The sequence below is a fragment of the Apis laboriosa genome, unplaced genomic scaffold (assembly GCF_014066325.1).
Source record: "Apis laboriosa isolate Shangri-la unplaced genomic scaffold, ASM1406632v1 scaffold19_cov150, whole genome shotgun sequence".
Lineage (NCBI taxonomy): Eukaryota > Metazoa > Arthropoda > Insecta > Hymenoptera > Apidae > Apis > Apis laboriosa.
Genome location: NW_025222278.1, coordinates 3,358,647 through 3,383,176, shown reverse-complemented (window position 1 = coordinate 3,383,176; position 24,530 = coordinate 3,358,647). Strand labels below are relative to the sequence as shown.

General features: G+C 24.9%; 3 protein-coding genes and 1 non-coding gene across 6 annotated transcripts in view; 3 read left to right on the top strand and 1 right to left on the bottom strand.

Annotated features, from left to right (window-relative positions):
* Positions 1 to 4,754, top strand: part of LOC122712116 — a 39,792-nt gene extending 35,038 nt beyond the window's left edge. For 2 of the 3 annotated variants that reach the window (XM_043931489.1, XM_043931491.1), the window contains 7 exons: positions 181 to 361; positions 1,271 to 1,401; positions 1,489 to 1,637; positions 2,507 to 2,689; positions 2,921 to 3,025; positions 3,328 to 3,528; positions 4,117 to 4,754. In XM_043931489.1, coding sequence (XP_043787424.1) covers positions 181 to 361; positions 1,271 to 1,401; positions 1,489 to 1,637; positions 2,507 to 2,689; positions 2,921 to 3,025; positions 3,328 to 3,528; positions 4,117 to 4,278 — 1,112 coding nt within the window. In that variant the 3' untranslated portion in view covers positions 4,279 to 4,754. Of the gene's footprint in view, positions 1 to 180; positions 362 to 1,270; positions 1,402 to 1,488; positions 1,638 to 2,506; positions 2,690 to 2,920; positions 3,026 to 3,317; positions 3,529 to 4,116 lie in introns of all 3 variants that reach the window. The other variant, XM_043931490.1, reaches the window with a different exon arrangement.
* Positions 4,755 to 12,879: 8,125 nt separating this feature from the next.
* Positions 12,880 to 15,910, top strand: LOC122712151 (MD-2-related lipid-recognition protein-like). Its single transcript, XM_043931554.1, has 4 exons — positions 12,880 to 13,032; positions 14,577 to 14,702; positions 14,860 to 15,029; positions 15,731 to 15,910. The coding sequence occupies exons 1-4, from the start codon at positions 12,933 to 12,935 to the stop codon at positions 15,812 to 15,814; spliced, it is 480 nt and encodes a 159-aa protein (XP_043787489.1). The 5' UTR covers positions 12,880 to 12,932; the 3' UTR covers positions 15,815 to 15,910.
* A 340-nt stretch (positions 15,911 to 16,250) lies between these two features.
* Trnas-cga lies at positions 16,251 to 16,332 on the bottom strand. The gene has a single exon. It is a non-coding gene; the product is annotated as a tRNA-Ser (tRNA).
* A 5,690-nt stretch (positions 16,333 to 22,022) lies between these two features.
* The window catches only part of LOC122712114 (echinoderm microtubule-associated protein-like 2), a 36,166-nt gene continuing 33,658 nt past the window's right edge, over positions 22,023 to 24,530 (top strand). Inside the window, exon 1 of the mRNA XM_043931486.1 lies at positions 22,023 to 22,552. The gene's annotated coding sequence lies outside the window, so the exon portion shown is untranslated. The remainder of the gene's footprint in view (positions 22,553 to 24,530) is intronic.

The window sequence follows — 24,530 nt, the reverse complement described above, 5'->3', positions numbered from 1 at the left end:
TGTATATGATTTGAAAAATATTTTAACTATGACACATCGGATCGAAGAGAACAAAATTATTTGAATAAATATTGTAAGATAAGAATAATATAATAAAAGAATCGACAAAACTTTTCTACAATACGATAAGTAAAAAATGATAATAAAAGATAAATGATCGATTTTTATCCGTATCTCCAGTACAAGACTCAGAATGGGTGGACATTGTGGAATCCGAATTAAGAAGTATTTTAGAGCCGAGAGATGTGCCCGCTATGGCGCATTCCACCCTATCTGAAAGCGTATCATCGGTAACTCCACCCCTGCCACCGCTTTCACCCCATGAAAGTCCCAGAACACCAAGAAATCGATACTCGGCGAGGTAACGTTACTTCGAACAGATCTCTTCTCATCTCGTAACCGATGTCACTTCCGGTCACTGCTCCCTTAGCTTGCTTTCGATTAGTTCCCTTCTCCGCGTAGATCGAAATACTGATATCGAATCGATCAAAATGTTGAGCATACATTGTAGACGCTTTTTTAAAGAACGTAACAAGCTTATCGAAACTAGAATCAATTTTTTTTTTCTTCATTTTCTTTAAGTTAAAAAATTTTTTAGCGATATCGTTAACTCCTTAATTTAAGTATAATAATAGCTTAAATATAATTATATATAATTATATTAAGTATAATTATATATTAAATATAATTATATATTAAGTATAATTATATATAATTATATTTATCATTTAATCGTTGATTTGTTCTCGTTGTTGAGTTGTCTGTAAGTTATTCTTTTTCAATTTAATCTTTTCAAGAATTATGACGATACGAAAATATAATTATTCGTTTTTATCATCTTTTTCATTTACAGCAAATATTGACGAATATTGAGAAATAATAACATAACAAAATGACAATTTCGTTTTAAAATGACAATTTCTTGAAAAATATTTTTCAAAGTAAAAAAAAAAATCTAATATAAGGAGCAATGAATCATTTTTACGACGTTACATTTAACATGTGCTCTTCTAGCACATTTATTTCTTTCGAACGTTTCCATTCTATAAAACATAAACGTTGTACATAAAAATTGTATACGTAAAAATGAACAAAACATATATATTTGTGGAAAGAAATTTGAAACATGTATGGTATATATCTCTTTTCCATTGAATCCTTTATTTATTATATATAGTATAAATCATAGAATTTGTTTCGGATGAAATTTAACCATCTTTTTGCGGCTTTTTTCGCGATGCTAACAGTTGCATGTTTGTGGGTCTTTTAGCTTACCATACGGATCGAAACCTAATTACAGCGATTACAGCAAGGCCATGGAGAAAAGAGGATTCTCGAGTAGTTCGAAGCATCGTGGTGCCTCGACTTCCAAGAAAGAAGCTGCTAAGAAATTCTCTCATCGTGAGTGATCTCTTCTTTTTTTTTTTTTTTGTACACGCGTTGATGATTATTCGTTCCTTGAGACTATAACGAGTATTGTTTATTCAGTTTTCGGTGTCGAAGCTGGTGATTTAACTTCAACCACGACTGGACTCGATTTAGATTCGATGTTGGATAGAAGTGATTCTGATTTAAGCACGAATGACGCGAGAACGATTAGGAAACAACTGGAGGGTTTGGAAAATATGTATAGCGAGGTGAGACGTATTTTTATGGAAAATTTTGAAAATATTGATTTTTTCAACATTTTTCTTTTCATATTCGAATAATATCCTATATTTTGTAATGCGATATGCAAAAAAAGCAAATGTTGATTAAAAAAAATGTTTTTTTGCTTCCAAAGGAAAAAGATTTCATTTTTCATTTATAACAACGATAAGTCGATAACTTCTGTTTCTTTTTCATATACATATTACATGTATATCGATTATATTGGATCGATATGTTTATTTTAGATTTTTGAATAACGAATTTATTAGTAAACTCGTATCAATATTTTAGCGGTTTCGATCGATATAATTTTAAATTTAGCTCGTCAATCTTCTTACAAGGCTAAATATAAGGGAAATAACAATTCCTTGTACATAGAGATGGTCTCATTTTCGAGAGAACATATCGTTGCAAAAATTTTTCTTAATTCTTATTTGAATAAGTTGATAGCGACAAATCTTTTTAAATTTCTGTGAAAATATTTAATGATCGTTACGTTAAATATAGTCGTTTGATAAAATTATTATATTTTTTAGTTGCATTTTTATTCGTATAATGAATTTTCTAATTTGTTTTCTATTTTTTTAAGTTCTGCGATATTTATCATAGATTTCTTTATCTCTATCGCACGAAATATGCATTATACCTTATATTGTACCTGATCATCCTACCCTCGCGATTAACGATTAATATTCTTTTGCATTGGTATTTTTGACATCTAAAGAACTTGATTTTTATCTCCAAATCGCATTTTTAAACTTGATGGAAACAATGGATAAAAAAATTAATTGAAATGTATCCATCTATATCGTAATGTAAAAAGTTATAATACAGTTGGATTATGGATATATCACAGGTACTGAAATTGCTCGGTGGAAGTGTGAAAAAAAGACGTAAAGCCAGAGGCTTAGCCAGTTATGGTTCCGTCTCATCGTTGCCGACATCATCCGTCTCGTCCAGACCACCTGTAACGAGGCACCATGATAAACGTAGATCTCACGCGATTGACGACAGAATGAAGAAAGCCAAAGACATCAAGGTCAGTTAGAGAGATTATTCCATTTCGCGAAATTTCTCATCGCCAGAGATTAAATAAAACTGTCCATTTTATAAATTTATTGAATAAAAAAATTATGAACTGAATTTTTAACTTTTTAAAGTCCTACGAATATTATATATTAACGTCTTGTATCATTTCAATGTTTTTAGAATTTATTTCACATATTATATAACGTGGAATTGATTAAAGATTATCATTGTATCGTTACAGAGCATTAACAAACGTTTTCAACGATTAGAATCTCACGTGGTTACACTTGCCAGATCGGTGGCACATCTGAGTTCGGAGATGAGAACGCAACATTTAATGATACAGGTGAGAGAGAGTCTCGTTAATATTTAAGATCGAACGAATAGTTAGAGAGCTTGAAAATGATGTTAAAAGATCTTTTATGGCAGTTATTTTTGTAGAGGAGAAGTTTTCTCTCGTATTTTATCCAATTTTTTATCAATATTAAATCTATATTTCGATACAAATTCGTCCAATTTTTATACGTATCTAAATATCTTCGAGTTAGATCCAACAACAAAAAAACGTAAGGAATAGGAAAGAGAGTAAAATAAGCGGAAAAGCGATTTTCGGAATATTCGAAACTCACTACTATCAGGTATTCGCAGGAAATGGAGAACATAAGGGGAGAGATTGCTGCATTGAGAACCCAAACGAGTATGGCAATGGTGAGATCGCAGTCTCAACCATTGATCAAGGATTCGGAACTACCAGCTCTCTCCAATCCTTCCAGAGTGAAAAAACTCACCAAGTTCTTCGGCACGGAACCACCGCTCATCAGACTATTCCTCAGGGAACTTGGGTATGAGGTAAGTAATTCGAATTATCGCTTTCTTTCTTCTTTTAATAATCTCTCGATTCGAAAGAGATCGCCGATCTCTCTCTCTCTCTCTCTCTCTTTCTCTATTAACTTTTATTTTAAAACAAATATTATACAGATATCAATTATATAATTTGTAATTTTTATTTTTATATATATTAAAACATTTATTTATTTATTTGTTAATAACAGAATTAAATTTTATTTTTATTAAGAATTAAATATATTTTGTATTTATATAATTTTAAAATATTCGAAATATTTTTGCTGTAATGATTACGATAAAAGTAAATAGAAGAAAATTTCATATTTCACGATATAAAACAATATTTAAAATTTTTTAAATAGTGAACATTCATTTTCATTATTATTATTTATTTGGTTAATATTTGATTAATTTTTTAATTGTAATCATTTAGCAAAGTGTTAAAAATTAAAATTATATCCGATCAATCAGATTATTTTAATGAAAATATTCGATTTTTATGTTTATTTCATAGAACGAAAGAAATATTTAAATATATACGCTACGTTTATTTATTTACATACTAAATAAATAATTTTTACTTGAAACCAGAAATATGCGAATGCTTTCGAGAAAGAAAAAGTCGGAATGGTGGAGCTTCCTTATCTAAGCGAGGAAAGATTGCAAAAAATGGGAGTTCCTCTGGGACCGAGACTGAGGATTTTACAAGAAGCGAGGATATCGGTGTGCAAAGATCCAATTTATGTTGTGTAAGTCTTGTGGAATCCCTTGTTCATCTGAAAAGCTACAGAACGAAGAAATATTAAAAAAAATAAATAAATAAATAAATAAAATTATTTTCATTTCATGCTTTTAACGGATTTTAAATGGTCAAAAGTATCTCGTTCTTTCAATTCATCTCAACGAAAGATGATTCTCTCGGATGAAATCCTAAACAATGAACAGATATTGCAAAAATTAGTATTTTTTACAAAGTAGAAAAATAATACTAATAAGAAGGGTGGAAAAAATAATTGCGTTCTATTTCGTGTGTATTAATGCGATTAATAATTATTTTGAGATAGAGATTATGGTTTTGCACGTTAAAATGTGTATAAGTGTATTAGGAAATCTGTAAAACTATCTGTATTTTTAATCATACAATTGAAAATTAAGAATTTTTTAGTTACATGCATCATTGATCTCGAAAATATTTAATTCTAATAATATAAAATTTACTTGTCACTTAATTTTTTTTAACAACAATTTTTAACAACATTTGTATTTCAATTATATATTATAATAATGACAATTTATTATATAATATAAAATTGATAAAAATTTAGGAAATAAAATAAAGGAATAAAAATTTCTTCGTTACATTTGTTTTATGTTTATTAATTATATTAAGAATAATTAATTTTTTAAAAATACAAATTTTTTATTTCTCTATACATGTTCAAAATCATAATCTCTAATATATCACAAAAGATATAACTGATCTTGTGTTTAATGCGTTTAATTCGTTTAATTCGTTGAAAGAAATGTTTGTGAGAAATGCGTTAATCCTCAAATAGTATTGTTAGGTCTATAAATAACGGTCTACTATACTAATTAAATATACTTGATTATATTATATATTCAACGTTTAAACGATAAAATTTTTGTCGTTTTAAATATAAAATACGAGATGTAATTAAATATTTTATAATTAAATTATGAATATTGTACATATATGTACCTATATGTACCTATATGTACATTTATGATTTATTTAACGGTGCAAAATTGTACAAAATACAAATAATATACAAAAATATAGAAAAATAATCGTTACAATATTTAAATTTCTGTTTAAGTATCATTTATTCAGTTATACGTTCATCAAAGTATAATTCGCTTAAATACTCTACCTATTATCGATACTAATTGAATCTACATACTAATTGAAGATTACAATACAATACTAATTGAAGGTTAGCGTTTTAGATAATATGTAGATAAAATAAGGGAACAATTATTAAGTAATAACAATTATTTAAGATTCTTAATCTTAGATCCGTTTAATTTCGCTTCTATAATTTATTATAAATTATTAGTAAACCGAATACTCATCATCGGTATACATATAACACATATTTTACATATATACATACAAATGATAACTGCCTCATTTAATTAATTTTAAATCTTATATATATATATATTTTTAACAACTATTAGGAATATATTATAACGAAATAGAAGGAATGATACATCGAATAACGTTAATCAAAATATAAATACCTTTCACGGTATTGTCGTTGATTTTAAGAAACCATTTATATATTTATACAAAGGAAGTAATCGTGATTGATTTTGATTGCTTATGCGTCAATTAAACGAACGACCAATTATAACGAGTATAATTTCTTATTTTGTACAATTACAATTAATCGATCACTTTGGAATATTATAAATAATACGTATTTTGTAGACACATTTAATCAAAAGACAAACATCTTATGAACATTTTAAAAATACTTATCAAAAAAGTTATTGTATAAAAAATGTTTTAATTGTACATGTATTTTTACTTACAATGATTCGTAGAAATATTTGAACACTTAGTATAGAAAAATTATATAAATACAATATAATATATATATAATATGTGTTATGTAAAAATATTTAAAATACAATAAGTATATACATATATATATTGGGACTATTTAAAATCAATATATATACGGAAAAATCCAAAAGTATACGTAAATGTTATAAAATATTTATTACAAGCGATTATTTCTCAATTGATTTCAATGAGAAAAATTGATCTCAATAATTCAATTTAATTTATATAAAAATTGTAAATTTAATAATTTGTAAAGTGCAATGTACGTTTATCGTTTTAGAAAAGAAGAATTTTATCATTTTTAATCATTATTGGTGCGACAGAAATTATAGGAAATTTTATATCTGATTTAAAAATAATAGGGATAAATCATTATCAAAATTGATCAAAATCCTCATCAAAATTCTCTGAATTTTCAATTAGAAAAATTGTATTTTCGTTCACATAACTTAAATTTGTTATTTTAAATTTTTATTTTTAAATTTTTAATTTTTAAATATTTATTTTAAATTTATATTTTAAATATTTATTTCTTATCTGATCTTTTTTCGTTCTTACATTATTTCTTTATAGAGAAAAGAATTCGCCCACACACCGTTCAGTCTCATATATTATTACGTTATTATAGTTGTATATATATATATATATATATATTATATATATATATTTTTATTATAAAGTATCAATGTATTCATATATGGAAATGATCAATATGATTGAAATTTATGGGAAAACCAACAGAAATTAATACGAAACAAGAAAAATTTACGTAGAGTGTTTTCCATCTCGTTAAATACCAAATGAAAAAATATTTCAATGGGTGGTTGAAAGATCATTTTCATTCCTTTTCATTCTTTTTCATATTTTTTAAACTTTATTTCGTTCATATAGATTCAATCGTATAATATATTCTATCGTACGAACTTGATTTCTTGATACCTTGATTCGTCGAGTAAATTATTAACGAATTTGCGTATGAAGAAACGAAATAAAAGTGAAAAAAGATCAGAAAAAATATTTTTGAAGACGGTATTTTTATGTATTATTCGCGATTTTTATGTATTCCTTTTTCGAATATTTTATTTATTATATTATATTAAATTTTATTTTTTCCTAAATGATTTAAATTTAAACGCATTAACGTTATAATTAAAACGATTCGTTAATTTACGATTTAATGGTATTCGAAATAAAATTGTTATCAATTGCTGTGAATTTAATCAAGCAAATACAAACTTAACAACTCGTTAATGAAATCATTTTGAATATATGTACATATGAATTATGATGTGTTATTTAACAACTTTTAATACACATATTGTATTTATAAAAACTTTCCGAGTGTTCTAAGTGTTCGAATCTTTCTATTCAATCATAGATTCTTTTCGATATAATTATAAATGATATTCACAATAATAATGTATAACGAATATTTTGTTAATGAGAATCTAAATCTATTGATTAAAAATTAAATGTTCATCGAATATTATACTATATTATACTTTCTGTACTGTTTTTAGAGAAAGACAATGATGAATTTCTCCAATTTCATTATTAATAATATAATCAATGACAATAATATTAGAAAAGTAATTATACGCATAAGACATATTTTTATGTTGAAATTTGTAACATTTTTCCGAATATTTCATACGAAACAGTTTTAAATCGTCTATATAAAAAATCGACATTAAATGGACAAATGTATTTCAAATGTGTCGAGATGTTACTATATTCTATCTGAATAGATTGTACGTTAGGTTTTTTCTCCGATCGATCAGTTTCAATCGATGGAACAGATCTATTCTATCGTCTCGATCGAGAATAAGCTCAAGCAGTTAACGCGAATGCGCAGATTGAGAATTGGAAGCAAAAATGAATTTTTGCCAAAGAGACGTGGAAACGTCGTCGACCGAGTGGCGTGTCGAACATTGTCATTTCGAGGAAGCGGAAGAAATTTTTTTCCAAGTGTGCTATTGTTTTCGTTTAAAACAATTCAACGAATGTTATTTTCGTTCTAACAATTTAAGAAATGAGACGCGAGAGAATTTACATAAATACGAATCACAAGCAAATTTTGGTGAACTAATAATATGAAATTGTTTAAATCGGTTCTTTTATTTCATAAAGAAAGTTTTTAAAAAAAAAACGGAAAGAAAAATGAAGTAGAATTGCAACGAATTACCGTTTGACTTTGAATGGAAAATCACCGACACGAATGCCCGTGTCCCACTTCGATAATATCGATTCGTTGGATAGAAAACAGAGTTTGCCCAAAAAGCGGTCTCTCGTTCGCGGGTCTTTGCCAATTTTACAAAAGACACGACTCCTTGTCCCCACTTATGAGTAATTTTTCTTCTTTGTACTTTGAAATTTAAAAGAAAAGAGAAAGAAATAATTCGTTCATTCAAAATAATTACAATTTCGAACGTTATTAGAACGAAAAATTAAAATTCAAATTCTATAGCAATCTATCGAAAGGAAAGAAAAAAGGTAAATTTTTGGAATTTTCGTTTTCATTGTTTATTTATCAGTTTATTAAACTGGATTTATCGCGTGAAATAACTGAGAAAACAAATAGTTTCGATTATAGTCGAACAAGCACATGTAACGTTGATACCAAAGAATCGATATCCGCTCCTTTGCAATGACGATTGCTACAACGATTTCAATTATTACCAATGATGTGTTGATTATGTAAAAGAGCGACACACCGCTTCGGTTCTCAATTAATATCGATTCTTGTTATCGAATTCACGTGAGACATGATCCAATGTTAACTGTAAATTCGACGTTAATTTAATTAATATGTCAATATTCGATGATTCTCGATAAATTTGTTATTAAGCATCATTATATATCGTACCTCCTTTACAAACTTTTTTCATGTTCTAATAATATCTTCCAGACGTGATTCCAGTTATATCTCGTAGCTGATATTGTTTTTAACATTACCTGCATTTTTTGATTTCATTATTATCTATATTAAACCTTGTACAGTTAATTATTTGTAGGAATATTTCGATAATAATATCATTAATATCATTATTTTAATATTCATATTATTATAAGTATATTATTATCTTGTTAAATCTTGTATTTAATAAATAAGTGAAGAGAAATAATGAATGAAATAATAGAGATTTAATGGATGTCAATTTTTCGTTTACTTTAAATGACGAATATTTTAAATGTTGAATAAAATGATTTGGTGAAAGGTTTATAATAATTATAAAAATTTAAAATGACAATTTTAAAATTCATTATCATTAAAAAGCAAAAGAATTATAAAAATTTTAGGAATTACGAATATTTTGAATTTTATTAATATTAGTTTTGTTACCATTATATTATTCATGTTATTTTTTTTTATTTTTAAGATTTAAATCTAATTTTTATATTATTTTGCTAATCATTTTCTAAACATATTTTATTACGTTATATCGATTTGATCGTACGAGTAGATAAAATTTTTTCTTAACTTATTTTGTTCGTAATATTTGCAATTTGTTTCGCAATACTTTTAGGTAAAATATAGAAATTGTAATTTCTTTATTTTTATTTTGAAAAAGTTGTAATAGTATAATTATTTGCGCAAAAATAAATAAAGAGAAAATAAATAAATAAAATATTATTAAAATTCTAAAAAAAATAAATATAACGTAATTCTTAAAATCGGGCAATTATTTTATCGTTTTGTCAGAAATTAACTATATATTTAATTGAAAAATTTTGCAATTGTGTCATTGTTCTTCCAAATCGGTGATATTCGATAAAAACTTGGAACAAATCCACTTTTCGCGTTAATGTGAGTTCTATAAATAATAATATAGAAAAAATAAATAAAAATAATGAAAAATAATCTTTATTAAAGGTAAATGAAAATTCTTGATTCTTTGATTTAAAATTTTATCTCGATTCGATCGAAGAAATAACACGAAAAGCTGTTGCGATTTACGAAAAGATTTTCTAAACTACACGCCGTCTAGTTCTTCGTGAATCAACCGTTTCTTTCAATTGAATAATCGCGTGTTAACTGTTATAACTCACAGTGTACAGACCATCACTAAGTGATCTGCTATTATGGACCCAGACCATGGACTGGCCTCTAATCGACGCTGTGAATAATAATTATTTCGCTTCCGATCATCCATCGCCTAATTTAATTATGATCCTAACTATTCTGCCTCTTTTTTAATTATGGTTGATTACTCGTTAAAATTAAACGATGATCTTGCGATTATAATAATAATAATAATTCGTTTCTTTCGTTCCATGATAATTTTCAAATATTTTTCCATATTATTTTATTAATTAAATGAGATTAGTTAAATGAGAAGAAATTTGTATTTAACTTGCACGAAATATAAAAAGTAAGATATGATTAATGTTCTTCGATCTTGTTGGATTGATGATGCGTTTTAATAAATTAATTAGTAAACAGTAAGATTTTATGGCAAAAAGAAAAAAAGAAAATGGAAAAAAAGTGATAACGTTAGAAGAAAGAAAATTTATTACAAATTTGTACGATAAATCATTAGAAACTTTAAAACTTTAAAAAAATAATCCATAAAGTGAGCGTCTACGAAAGATAAATGAAAATGCTAGTAACAAATTGATAATTTATAAAATAGAGCAGAATCTGAAGATAAGCGACGATCGATTTGAAAAATGATCGTTAACGATATTTGTTTGTTTTAAGTTTGTTCAAGATTAGACATATTCTACGTACATTTGGACGAAAATATTCATCTTGTAAACTATAATCTCAAGATTTTATTATAATTTGGTGAAAGTAATCGTTTAAACTTTTTTTATTTTAACGATGTTAAAGTTGAATGCTTAAAAGCTTAAATTATTAATTATATCGATTTCCTTCTACGTACAAGCATGTAATGTTGAATAATATTGATGAATTATTATGCAACATTATGCAAAGTTGAGAAACGATTATAATAGAGCATAGATTGCAGTTTAAGAAACATTGGCCTGATTCTGTATAAATCGTTACAAAGTTGCGTCATATTTTTGGCACGAGAAAATTAAAATGATGAAATTAGGTGAAACTTTGTTCAAAGTAAGTAACCAAAGCAGAGAAGAACTTTTGAGAAGAACTTTTAATGGACAGAGAATTAAATAGCTTTATGATCTTCGCGTCATTCATTGTATCGATAGAAAGATATTTTTAAGCAAATTTGTAATTTCTATGTAATAAAACTTTAGATTTATATTTAACATCATATTACGTATACGTAAAATATTCGATTTGAGAATATAAAGACAAAATACAATTTTCTTGTTAAATAATATTTTATAAATTAAAATATATTGTAAAAAAAAAAAAAAAGAAAATGAAAACGTTCATCCAATTTTATTTTAAGCGATCCTATTTTTCCATTCTTTCTATCTCTTGATCAAATTCAATAAGAATCACAAGTATACGTGGTCTCTAACGAGCGAAATTAAATCGAAAGGAGGATCGACTGGGCGAGACATATTTGAAATTTCGGCAGAATCGACGATGTCCAGACTGTGTTCCGGCATAGCCAGCCCACTTTTATCAGGAAATGCACAATTTAACAATTGTGTCCAATTATTTTTCCCGAGGCCTCGGTCTTTGATTGGCCATCTTGAAGATCGCATAGCGGCAGCCCTTTGCCCATTCACCTAGTGATCCGTTCATTTTTTGTTTCTACCGATCTGATGATTCAAACATGTCTCGTCTCGTTATCGTGCTATATTCTGCCCTCCTTATTGCTTAAAATGCTTTTTTTTTAATCCTTTATCGTATATCACGCATATGATCACGATAAGGGTAATTATGCAGAATGTAATCTTCGAAACTAATTCCTTGCGACGTTCTGACGCAATTGACTCGATGATCCAACTTGGAAAGGGGTCAAGTATCAAGAAAATGAAAAATTTTAAGTTTTATAATCAAATTCGATGATTTTGTATAATTTTAATCTTTGTAAATTTATAATGAATATTGATCGCGTTTTTAAGAATTTTTTTTTTTTTTCCGTAATTCTATGACTAAGTCGTTTCTCATATATCTCTACTTGGAGAGTTAAACATGTTTTCTTCGTGAATGATAACTATTTGAAAAAATAAAATAAAATAGTTTCGTTGGTTTCTAATCAATTTCATTAGTTTTAATTATATAATGAGATACAAAAATGATCATTAATTTCTAAATAAGATAAACATAAGTGTATCTTTTTCTATTACGTATTATAATTAAAAAAAGAATTTAAAAAATCAAATAAAACAATGGATTAAACACGATAAAAGTAATAGTTTCATTATTTTTACTTATCAGCACACATATATATATATGTATTTCTTATTGATAAGAGTATTCGATACGGCTTGCGAAAAATAAACAAGAAGAAGAAACAAATGATTTGGCATCCAATGAAAACAAGAAATCAATTTTCGATCGAGCGAGATACGATTACTTTTTTTCTGTTCGAACGATCGTATCATCTCAAATATTTTGCAAATTGTGAATAAAAATGATTTTAAAAATAGCTCGATATTTATAAGTGTGTTCCATAGTAGGTATTAAAATATTTTGGTGCGTTTTACCGATTGCGGAAATAGCGATAGCGAGTGTGAATCAACGGAAGAAGAGTGTAGCGTGATAACAACGTGGAGCTGCCCTCCGTACAGTTTACTCGTGGCTCAAGACACAATTTCAATTGACCTATGGCCCCACTCTCAGTCCTCTCCCCTCGTCCATCGTACGCTTTCTGTTCATAGGCCAACATAAGCGTCTTTTCCTTCACTTCGCAACGACCGTCCATCGAAGATGAATCGAAACGGTATGTTCCTCTTCGTCTTCTTTCTCTTCGCTCTGTCCATCGTCTACGCGGAATTAGTACCTTGGAGGCAGTGTCCTTATCCTGATCGTGAGTATTGGATTCTTCCATTTATTTGATTAACGTTTAAAGTGGCAATGATCGATGAATTCGATGAATGAAAAATCAATCGATAATGATGAATTAAGGGAGAAGATATTTCATCTTTTGATAAAATTAATCACTTATTATTCGTAATATGTATAAAAAAAAAATTTTTTACTTGTGCGGTAATATAAGATGTTAGATGTGTCGATGAAACGATTTATCTTAGATTTTTGATCGTTATGTGCAATGAATTGTTCATTACTGTTTCAAATTTTGCTATTTCTTGCATTTAATGAAAAACGACATTTTTTTTTATATATTTTTTTTATAAATAATAAAACATCAAACAAATCGATAAATCGTGTTTCGTTTTGTTATTCGTTAACGAAAAGTAACTATTTTGATTTATATTTTGATTTATATTTTACTTTTGATTATTTTGATATTTTCGTGGAAATCGAAGATTCAAAACTCCTAAAAAATTGCCAAAAATTAAAATAAAAATTTATTAATTCGATAACTATTAATTATAACGTGATAAAATATATTTTTTTAATTTGTTTCTTTAATGATAATTTTATTATATTTTAATTTTTTTTATTTTCCTGTAGTTGTTACAAGTGAATCTCTTCCTCTCTTATTGTTACAAGTTCTATCATAGCAACAGTTCTATCATATTGAAAAAAAATATCGATGATTCAAATGTTTTTAAGATATAATTTGTTTTTAATCTTGCGACATATAGTATATCGAATTTCATTGAAATAATTTCGATCAAATTTTGATTCTTTTTTTTTTTTTCTAATTTAATATTAATGTCACATGTTAGAGACTTGATTATTTTTTTCGATTAATTCAATTAATTTTTTCGATAAATTTAAAAAATCATAAATCATAAATCGTTTCTCATTATGGATAATCTTTAAGAAAAAATGTAAAAATGTCGGCTGATGCTTATCTTTTAAATTATAAGTAATTTAATTCAAATAAGATAAGGCAAGATAGTGAAATGAATCAGCTGATCGACCAGAAGTATCATTGTCGCGATTGATACTTATCTAGTCTTTCAATGAAAAATTCAAAGAGATATATTCATATCATTTTATGCATACAATTTACTCTATTAAATATGAACGCAATATAATACGTGATATGCGAAGAAAAAACAAATTCTAGCTATAGTTTTACATTAACTATTATATTAATATTATATATAATATTAATACAAATTATCTGTAACATATATTTCCACTCAAAATAATGTTGTAATAGCTGTCTAAAAATGATCTTTCTTAAATAAAAATTTAAGGAGAAAAATTTTAAAGAAATTTTTTAAATTATTCTTCATGTTTTTTAAATTTGTGTTATTTATGTATAATATTATTTATACATTATTTTTAATCGAATATAAGTTTTTTTTTCTGCGTGATAAATAACTTTAACTATAATCATAGTCAAAATAAAAATAATCGTTAAAAAATTATTTGCCTAATAAAATTTACTTTTGTATTTTAATCTAATATTTTGATTTTATTCTTTTTTTACAGCCAATACCCAGACAAATTGTACTATTCATGAAGTATATATAGAGCCTTGCAAAGAAATCGCAGAGGGAAAGCCATGTAAAATAAAAAGAGGAGTTATTGGAAACATGACATTCCATTATACGCCTGGTAAATATCATATTATTTATTATAATATAGAAAGAAAAATAAAATTTATAAAAATGATTCATAGTTAAGTTTATGTACAAAGTTTTAAAAAATTTATATCGGAATGAAAAATAATAATAATATGAACTAATGAAATATTTTATTTTTAATTTTTCAGCCTTCTCCTCGGATAAAGTACAAGGACGAATATTTTGGGCAAGTCAGGTAATGGATATTCCATTTTTGGGAATGAATCCCGATGCTTGCTTGTCAACTTCCTGTCCAATTGAAGCAGGATTAAGAAATACATATCACGTGGAAATACCAATTTTAAAGAAATATCCTGTTGTAAGTATTGAAAATAATTGTATTTTATACAATAATGTGTTTTTTTTTAATCATTTCTTAAATCAATTCATTATTCTATGAATTTAGATATAGGAAAAATTCACAAAATTTCATTGTATATAAATTTAAAAAATTTTAATCAATATTATTAATAAATCATAACGAATATTATTTATAACATTTTCCTTTTTTATATTTTTTTTCTTTATGCAGGGACAATTCGAAATTCAATATATTGTTATTTAATCTTCAATTCGTATCAATGATTTACTTGTTTCTGACAATCCTCGAACATTTAAAAAATATTGATTGTCGTTAAAGGTTTCGAAAGTAATAGATTCTATTTTAAACTATGTTGTATTAAAATTTTAATTACATCTGTTTCATTCAATTAATATTAAATTATTAAAATATCAAAATTATAAATTTAATTTACACGTTTTTCTCCTATAGCTTTCAATTATCATAATTTTTTTATTTTATAACGAAACAAAATTCTAAATATAAAAAATTAAAAATATTACGTTAAATTAATCATTTTTGAGATAAAAATGCAACTAATGAAATTGAAGTATAATATAAATAAAGGAACAATTAACAATATATTAATTATAATTAGTTTCTATATTAAAATAATATATATATAAATATTTTTATATTAGATTAAAATGAATATCAATTGAAATATATTTTTGTTTCAGCGAACTTATGATCTTAAATGGAAAATTTGGAACGATGAAGAGCAAGAATGTTGTTTTATGTTCCAAATTAAAATAACAAAATGATATCAAGTATATATGATTCATCGTACCATCACGCTCAATCAATTAATATTTCCGATTCGTTAATTTAATAAAATAAATGGATAATTATCGACAAAATGAATTTCTTTGTTACATTCCTTTTTTTTATTATTCAATTTTTTTAATTTCTTTTTATATTGGAAATTAACATTAAAATACATTATTATTAATAAATAATTTTTCATATTCATGTTAGTTTTTGCATTTTTGATAAATAAAATTTTGAAACTTTTTCATTTTATATAATAATATTCTAGAAAAATAATTATATTGATCTAATTATATTGATCTAATATTGGTCTAAATTATCTTTACATGTTATATATTATTATGAAGATTTAAAGACTTTGTCAAAAGACGATAAGATTTTTTTAAAATAATATTTATATATATAAAAGAAAAGAACTTCAAAAAAAATCGCTACGGATAGGATTCGAACCTATGCGGGAAAAACCCATTGGATTTCGAGTCCAACTCCTTAACCACTCGGACACCGCAGCTTATGCAACGTATCGTTTGAATTCTCTTTTATTAACGTACTTTAATATTAAAATGACAATAATATTAAATAAAATAAAATATGTTTCGATTTTTTATTCATATTATATAATTCTATACTATACAAAAATATACGACATAAATAAATATTAGATTCGAATGGTACTCTATACATATGATATATTTTTTATAAAATTATTAAATTTAATATCTAATAATATTGCAAAATATTATTTAAATTGATAAATTATAAAATTAATAATATATTAGTAAAATTATTGACAATTATAACAATTTTAAAGCATTTTAAAATATTTATTAAAAATCTACAGGTATCTACTTATACTACTATCGATATGATAGTTGGCAACGTAATTTTACTTATTAAGCTACAATATTGAACAAAGAAAGATATATGCGTGATATAAAAGAAATAAATTGCAACAAATGTAAAAGATTCACTTTTAAAGATTTTATTTATAAATAAATTTTAATATATATATTTTTTATTATATTTTATTCTATATAATTTTTCTACAAATTCTTTTATTTATTTTTTAGCTTTTCTTTTAATTTAATATTTGTCTTAATTTCTTTTATCATATTTTTATTCAATTTAGATATATTTTTCAGATTTTAATTAATTTCAGATTTTTTTTTATTTGCTTCTTTTTTTGATTTGATCAATATTTATTTTAAATAATTTTACTTATATATAATAATTTTAAATAATTTTAATTCACTTTTTTTAATTTGAATGATTTTTATATTAAATTAATTATAATTAATATATATTCTTATTATATTTTATTTTTAAATAAAATAATAATTTTTAAATAATATCTTATTTTATCTATATATTAGATAAAATGTCAAAAGAAATATATTATAAAATTTTGAAAGAAATATGCTAAAAATATATGAGAAATATATTAGAAATTATATATAAAATTTTTTTTATAATAATAAATCATTATAATATAATAATCATATTATGTTATACATTTTATTATATTTTATTAATATTATTATACATTATATATATTATATTATTTAAAATATATTTAATTTTATTTTTTTAAATTTATATTATAATATATTATATATATAATATATAATATAATATATAATTTATAATATAATATATATAATATATAATATTATAATAATATATATAATTATAATATAATATATTATAATATAATATTATTTTTGTATTTGTTTACATTTGAAACTTAAAAGTTTTTCGGAAACGTTTACATTCGTAGCACGTTCGACATATTTATACTTACTCGAATTGTTGAGCATATCCCCTCCCCAATTTATAATGTAATATGTCGAATCGCGGCGCGAAGTGTCATTTCGTTGTCGAAACTCGTGGTGATTAGACGCTTTATCAGATATGTGCTTTATTTATCCCATAATATATATTTGACAATTATTCTTTGTATTCTTTATATTATTATTTTATTAATTTTACTAATATACATTTCTTCAATTATTAAATATTAATATCATTGATAATGTTTAAAGAATAATATAAAAATAGAATAATAATAAGAATTTATTCTATTTTTTTATTCGTTAATTAAACTATTAGAGTATTTATATAAAGAACTTTTATAATAGGATTTGAACTTTGTTATTTTATTTTATTTTATTATAATTAATTTAATTTTATACCTTTTATATATTTATTATGTTTTAAAAATGATTTTTTTTATGCATAGATAAATAGCTGATTTCTTGGATTATTTTAAGGGGGAAAAAGATTTTCAATAGATGACAATTTACTTTTTGTGAAGAAAGGTGTGAAGAAAATTTAAATTTTTATATCGAAGAAAACATATGTAAGTATTTTTGTTTTTTTTTACTAAATTATTTAGTTATATATATACACATATTATAAATATGTAATTCACAAATAATTTTTGTAAAAATAGTAGTATAGCAGTAATCAAATAGCAGTATCTTTCTTAATAAATGCTCTATAAAAAGAAGAAAGAAAATATAAAAACATATTTTATTTTATTTTTTTTTTTTTTTTTTTGCATATTTCTACATTAATATAATTTCATTTTTAGATTATAAAATCTAGGATTCATCTTATTGAGGATATATATCTTCTATCTTTCTTTTTTTTATTTTTTTTTATCGATCAAGAATTGATTTGCAAATATAATAGAATACTCTTCGTGTTTTCTTGGAAAATTTAATATATTAATATTGCGAAAATTAGAAAAGATATTCTACTCACAGTTTGTTCGGGTTTATATTGAATGGATTATTTTGATAATTCTTCTGATTATCTTTTTGTCTGTTTTTTTTCTTTTTAGTATTTTATTAAGAGCATTTGTTATTTAAAATATTGTTAAAAAATATATTTCTTCTTATTGATGAATATCTTTCAAATTATTTTCAAATTATTTAACAATGTTTTAATAATTTAATTTTTTTTCCAGCTATTAATGTTTCTTCTCTTTGATATAAATTGTTTTTTTAATTAATTAATCTAACAATTGTTTGTTACAGGTACAATTTTGAAGAAAATAAATAGAAGAGAAGAAGTATACAAAGAAGAAGTATTACAAAATATTTGATATTCTAGAAATTAATTATTCGTTATTGACAAATTATATTATATAGTTTGTTTTACGTATTCTTCATCTTTCAACGAAATAGAAATAGAAGAAATATCTAATTCTTGAAATAAATCTTTCGATTCTTATATGTATAAATAAAATCAAAAGAATATTTAATTTTCTGATAGATAGGATTTATAAATGATATGTTTAATGCCTTCTTCTTCTTAAAAGATATTTTCGTCTTCTTTTATGTTGGATTCTAATATTTCGTGAAATAATATTTCTATTTTTCAATGTGATAATAAATTGTTTGCCATTCTTCAATTTTCTCATTTTAAAACAATCAAATATTTCATAGTTAGATGAATAGTTATCATTGGTCTATTCTTATTTGCATTTTTTTTGATTATATATAATTCATGTATTATATTCTAAATAATTGAAAATTGTTGTTATTATGAACGTAGAAAATTCTGTAAAAATAATATTTTTCGATAGGCAAGATTTATAAACGAAATATTAAATTTTTGTGTAAATTGAGATGTAAAAAGAACATTTAGAATAGATTTTTAGAATGTTTAAAATGTTTTCTATATAAATTTGTTTCAGATAGCAAAAAATTGCATAGAAAAATATTGATCAAATAAAATGTATTTAGAATTAAATCTAATTGCATAATTAAATAGATATATAGTGGATGAAAGAATGTATTATAAATAAGTAGATAATTAATAGGCAAAGTAACTATTTTATTGAAAGTTTATATTCTTTTCTTTTTTTTTCTTACGTTTTTAATTATTAATTATTTTTCATTTTCACAATGATGGAAATGTAAAATATCGATAGACAATCTTTTAACTTAGATTTTATTTTCAAATTTAGTTTTCTGCGCCTTTTTTTTTTTTTTTTTTTTTTTTTTTACTATTTCTTTTATTGTGTGTGTAATTAAAAATTTGAATGTTTTGCAAACACGTACAATAAAATTTAAAAGTATAAATACATACAACTTTTTTGTACTTTTTGAGTATATTATATTGAGTATAGTATATATAGTATACTTAGATTGTTGCACGTTAGATGGCGTGTGAAACACTCTCATCTTTTTCAGGTTGGTATTTCAGAATATATGATGAAGATAGATGTCACGTTTATTATATTTTTTGCTTATAAAGTTATTATGTTATCTACGAACGGTAATGGTAACTATTTTTAATATGGAATATAAAATATAAATTATTTGATTTTCATTATTATTTCAATTTTAATTTTTAAAGAAATTTATTGTGCTTTTTATATAATTCAGCAACAATGTCTGATTTTATGTTATATTTCAGTTTTTATGATTCAGTTTTATTGAACTGGTATAAAATGTGATCATGTATAAGGATTTCCTTGGTTTGCAGTAAAGTTTTTCAGTTTTTTAATTAAGTTTTTTAGTTTTTTGGGGAGGGAGGGGAGTTAAATGAAATAAATTTTTAAATCTTATTTAAAGATTGAATCGGTATCGAATTGAAGGCAATATCTGTGGTTCGATTGATTCATATGAAAGACACTTTCGCTACATCTACTTTCCTAAGAACTCGTTTAATCAAATAGAAGTAGTAAAAAATATAAACATGATTAGAATATACGATAACAACGTATGAATTTACGTGCGATAATAATTGTACATGTAAAAGATATCTTGCTTAAACTATGAGAAAATATTATATAAAATGAGAAATTCGAAGTAGATTGGTACGAATTATTTGTAAATTAATAATTTGGTTATTACTAAAATAATAAATAAGAAAACAAAAATATGGTTATATTAATAGGGAATAGCTGAAGAAAGAATGAAATAAATAAATTTTTTTTTTTGACAAGTAATTATTTTTGAAAAAATATATTCTTATATATTTTCTTCAATTAATATTCTTTTTATTAATTTTTTTTAATCGACTAATAATTTTATAAGCAATTTTTTCTTTAATTTTCGAAATATTGTTATAAATGGATTTGCTTCTCTTTTGATACAATATTCAATTATCAGTATTATTATTTGTAAGTATTTAGAAAAGTCGAATGATTAATAATTGAAAAATCTACCAGGTGTATTTATATTGGTTCAGTATTCTCGAAAAATTGAAAGATCTTCGCAAACAATTTACTGATCATTTAGCTTTCTATTAATTTTAACAAAAGTTTCGCGGCAAAATTTTCATTCTTTCTGAAAAAGCCATTTTTCAATCAGTTCGTCATATAAATATATACTTTTAACGATACAAAAAGCATTTATTCAAAATTTATAAATTTATTCCATTCTATAAATCTATTTATTTTAATTTTTTTATTATCAATCGATTCAGTGGAAGAAATTAAAAGTATTATAAGTGAAACAACGTAAATTCTTATCATTATCAAAATTCTTGAAAAATGTAATTAAATTTTTCGTTCTATCAATTTTCTTATAATATTATATTATAATTTATATTGATTAATTCTTAATTAATGAATCAAATATTGATTCGTTTATGATCTATTGTATATATAGCGAAATAGTCAAATTTTTACAATTCATGTAACGATATAGAGTAATATCAATTTTAACTTTCACATGAAATAACACGAGTCCAAATTGATCCAACTTTGCCAGCTGACAGTGAATACAGGTGTCATATAATATTCAAGTAATATACTTTTACTCCTCGATCACTTATTTCCATAAAAAATTCCATTTTTAATTTGCAAATACGAAATTCACATTGTTTATAATTCGTATAATATGTAATAATTATCACGTATAAATATTTTTCATATTTTTGTCATATTTAACGTAACGTAAGAAAAAGTTATAAAGGATAATTTAAAACACAAAATAAATCGATAAAGATATTTTATAAACAGAAATATGGAAAATTTAATTAAAGATAGAAAAGTATGGGAAATAAAAATATTTGATATTTTTAACGATGGAAAGAATGACGCATGCGATCGGTTCCCGGATCGGCAAGCTACGTCACTGGCCTGTATAGTTCACACCTGTTGCCCTGAATAGAACACGCGAGTGATACGTCACTGGCCGTAAACTGGTGGCACGGCTCACCTGTTGGCCTGAACAGTGCTTGGCTGGGTTGTTGAGCGTGCGGTTCCTTTCGCCCGCCACTGCTTCGCGATCACTTGGTTATCGTGTCTCCGCGCTCTTTGGATGCGTGTTTCCGCGATAGCTTCCCGTAAATCGGTATCGAATCGATTTCACGGTGTCGTTCGAGATCGATTAAATTTCGCTTTGCGCTTGAAAAAAAATTCGCCAACCAATCACTTTTCTCGATGAATAAAATAAGGGTGAGAACGTGAATCGTGAGTGAGAATCGACGACGCCCACAAAACGGAAACCGCGTCATCTGTAGAAGGGAGGAAAGCGAAAAGGGAAGAAGGACAACACCACTTTCTACGGATTCTTGAACGCCGTGAATTTGCGTCCAGCCGGATTGTATGCAAATATCGGAGGAAATATCCGTATCTTACCTCTGTCTCTCTGACCCCACCAGCCTCCGCTCCCGGCTATCGTGTCGTTATTTACGCTGCTGACTAACCTACCCGTGGAAGAGGTCCACTCCGACCGATCGTGCATACCGCACGATCGTTTCGCAGACAGGTAATGCATTCTCTCTCTCTCTCTCTCTCTCTCTCTCTCTCTCTCTCTCTCTCTCTCTCTCTCTCTCTCTCTCTCTCTCTTCTACTGAAATGTTCATCGTGAGTCGGTGTTTTTTTTATTAGTTTTGAATTGGATTCGTGTTGGTCAAGATTAGAAAAATTTCTAACGAATTTAGAATAGGAGAAATTCAAATATTTTTATAAAATTATGTTTATTTGATATTATTATATATTACTATTTATTTCGTTTTTCATTTTTTTTATTTATTAATAAAATATATCGTAATGTCTATATAAATATTATATTCGTGTTTTTATAAAAAAAAAATTAAAAATTTGTGTGAATTTATGAACATGAATGGGGAATATAAAATAAATCTAACAAAGGAATTATCGTAGTTATAATGACGATAACGCGATGAAAATACGTGATTGATACGGAATGTATGCGAAAATTTACACGATACGTTTTAACCTTGGGATAAACTTGGATCAAATTTAAATTGGATTTCGAGGAAGATAAGATGTCTCGTTAAATGTCAAAATATCATGTTATACGTCTTAATAATAATGAATTTTATTGAAAATTTTCTTCAGAATTTAAATAGAATTAATAGAAAATTGGATTTCGTTTATTTCGAGGAATAAATATTTTCGTTATTTTTATCGGCACGATAAAACATGATAAATTAAATTCAGCAGGATAAATATTGTGACTCATGATATTTTTATTTAGAATACAATTTTTCTTTTTTTGATTTCTTTTTTTTAATTAGTATATTTTTATCGTTAATAGTAGCAATTCAAGTATTAATTTATCGGAGAAGTAAATTGAAACGTATATGTGTTAATTTTTAAAATAAGATTAAAATAAGCGAGGAATTTTCAATATAATTTTTCTAATATTTCTAATACTTTGTTTGTAGCATTCATGGTGAAACATCTTGTACGCGTAGTAACGAATTTTGCATTACAAAATAGGTCAATCGTGTGTTTACTATAGGTATTTAACATAATCTTGTTTTGAAACAATATCTTGAAATGAATAGTTAATGCCATTAATAATTAGTAATTATAAGTTATAACGCTTTTGAAATTCCCTTTTCAAAATATCATACTATTTTTATTTCTATTATTTTTCCAGATTATTAAAAGATAAAATTGTTCAAATTGTTCAAATTTGATACTTATTTTATACTTATTATACTTTGTACACGTATGTATGTTTATTCGAAGTAGAAATGAAACTTTCGAACATCTTTAAAATATTAAATAAAAGATTGACGTAAAATTAAATGTTGTTAAACGATACAATTAGCCAATCGATGAATCTGATAGTATAGAATAATTTTTCAAAAATGCGTAATAACGTTGAAATTGTTTATCATATAAAATCATATTTATATTATAGAACATTATCTATTGTAATCACGTACGACATCGATATCTGCTTGAAAGAAAATCGAATTACTTCGTCGCAATAGGTTGATACGATTAACAGAAAGCATAACGCGTTGCGCGATTTCCCTCTCCATGGTGTGCGAAATTTTGTTTCGTCAGTGAGTGATCGGTGAAAGCACTTCCCACACCTTCGAAACGGATTACCATATTCAACTTTTCTCTAAAAATCATTTCGAATCGATGAAAATAACATTTGATCGAATGTTATTCGTTTTGCATTCGATCCCATAAAAGCTGCACAATTTGATTGCAAATTGATTAGAAAATGACAATCCGGTAATCGAAATTCGTGAAAATCTCTTTTTTTCGAACCAATAGCTGTAAAAAAAATGTATTTTGTTTGATGTTTATCTGCTTGATATCTGAAATGATATCCGTTAACTATAAAATACAATTTGTTGTTCAATAATTAACGATTATTTGATTTATCAAATTAACTGTTTTTTTGAGTAATAAAATAAGTTAATAATATAGATTATGTTATATGAATAATACACATAAATATATTTGATTAACTG

Bases quoted from the DNA above. Each gene is read 5' to 3' on its own strand.
- LOC122712151 (XM_043931554.1), top strand. From the start codon at position 12,933: ATGAATCGAAACGGTATGTTCCTCTTCGTCTTCTTTCTCTTCGCTCTG. The intron at 14,703-14,859 runs GTAAATATCATA...TTAATTTTTCAG, and splicing joins GACATTCCATTATACGCCTG to CCTTCTCCTCGGATAAAGTA. The intron at 15,030-15,730 runs GTAAGTATTGAA...TTTTTGTTTCAG, and splicing joins TTTTAAAGAAATATCCTGTT to CGAACTTATGATCTTAAATG.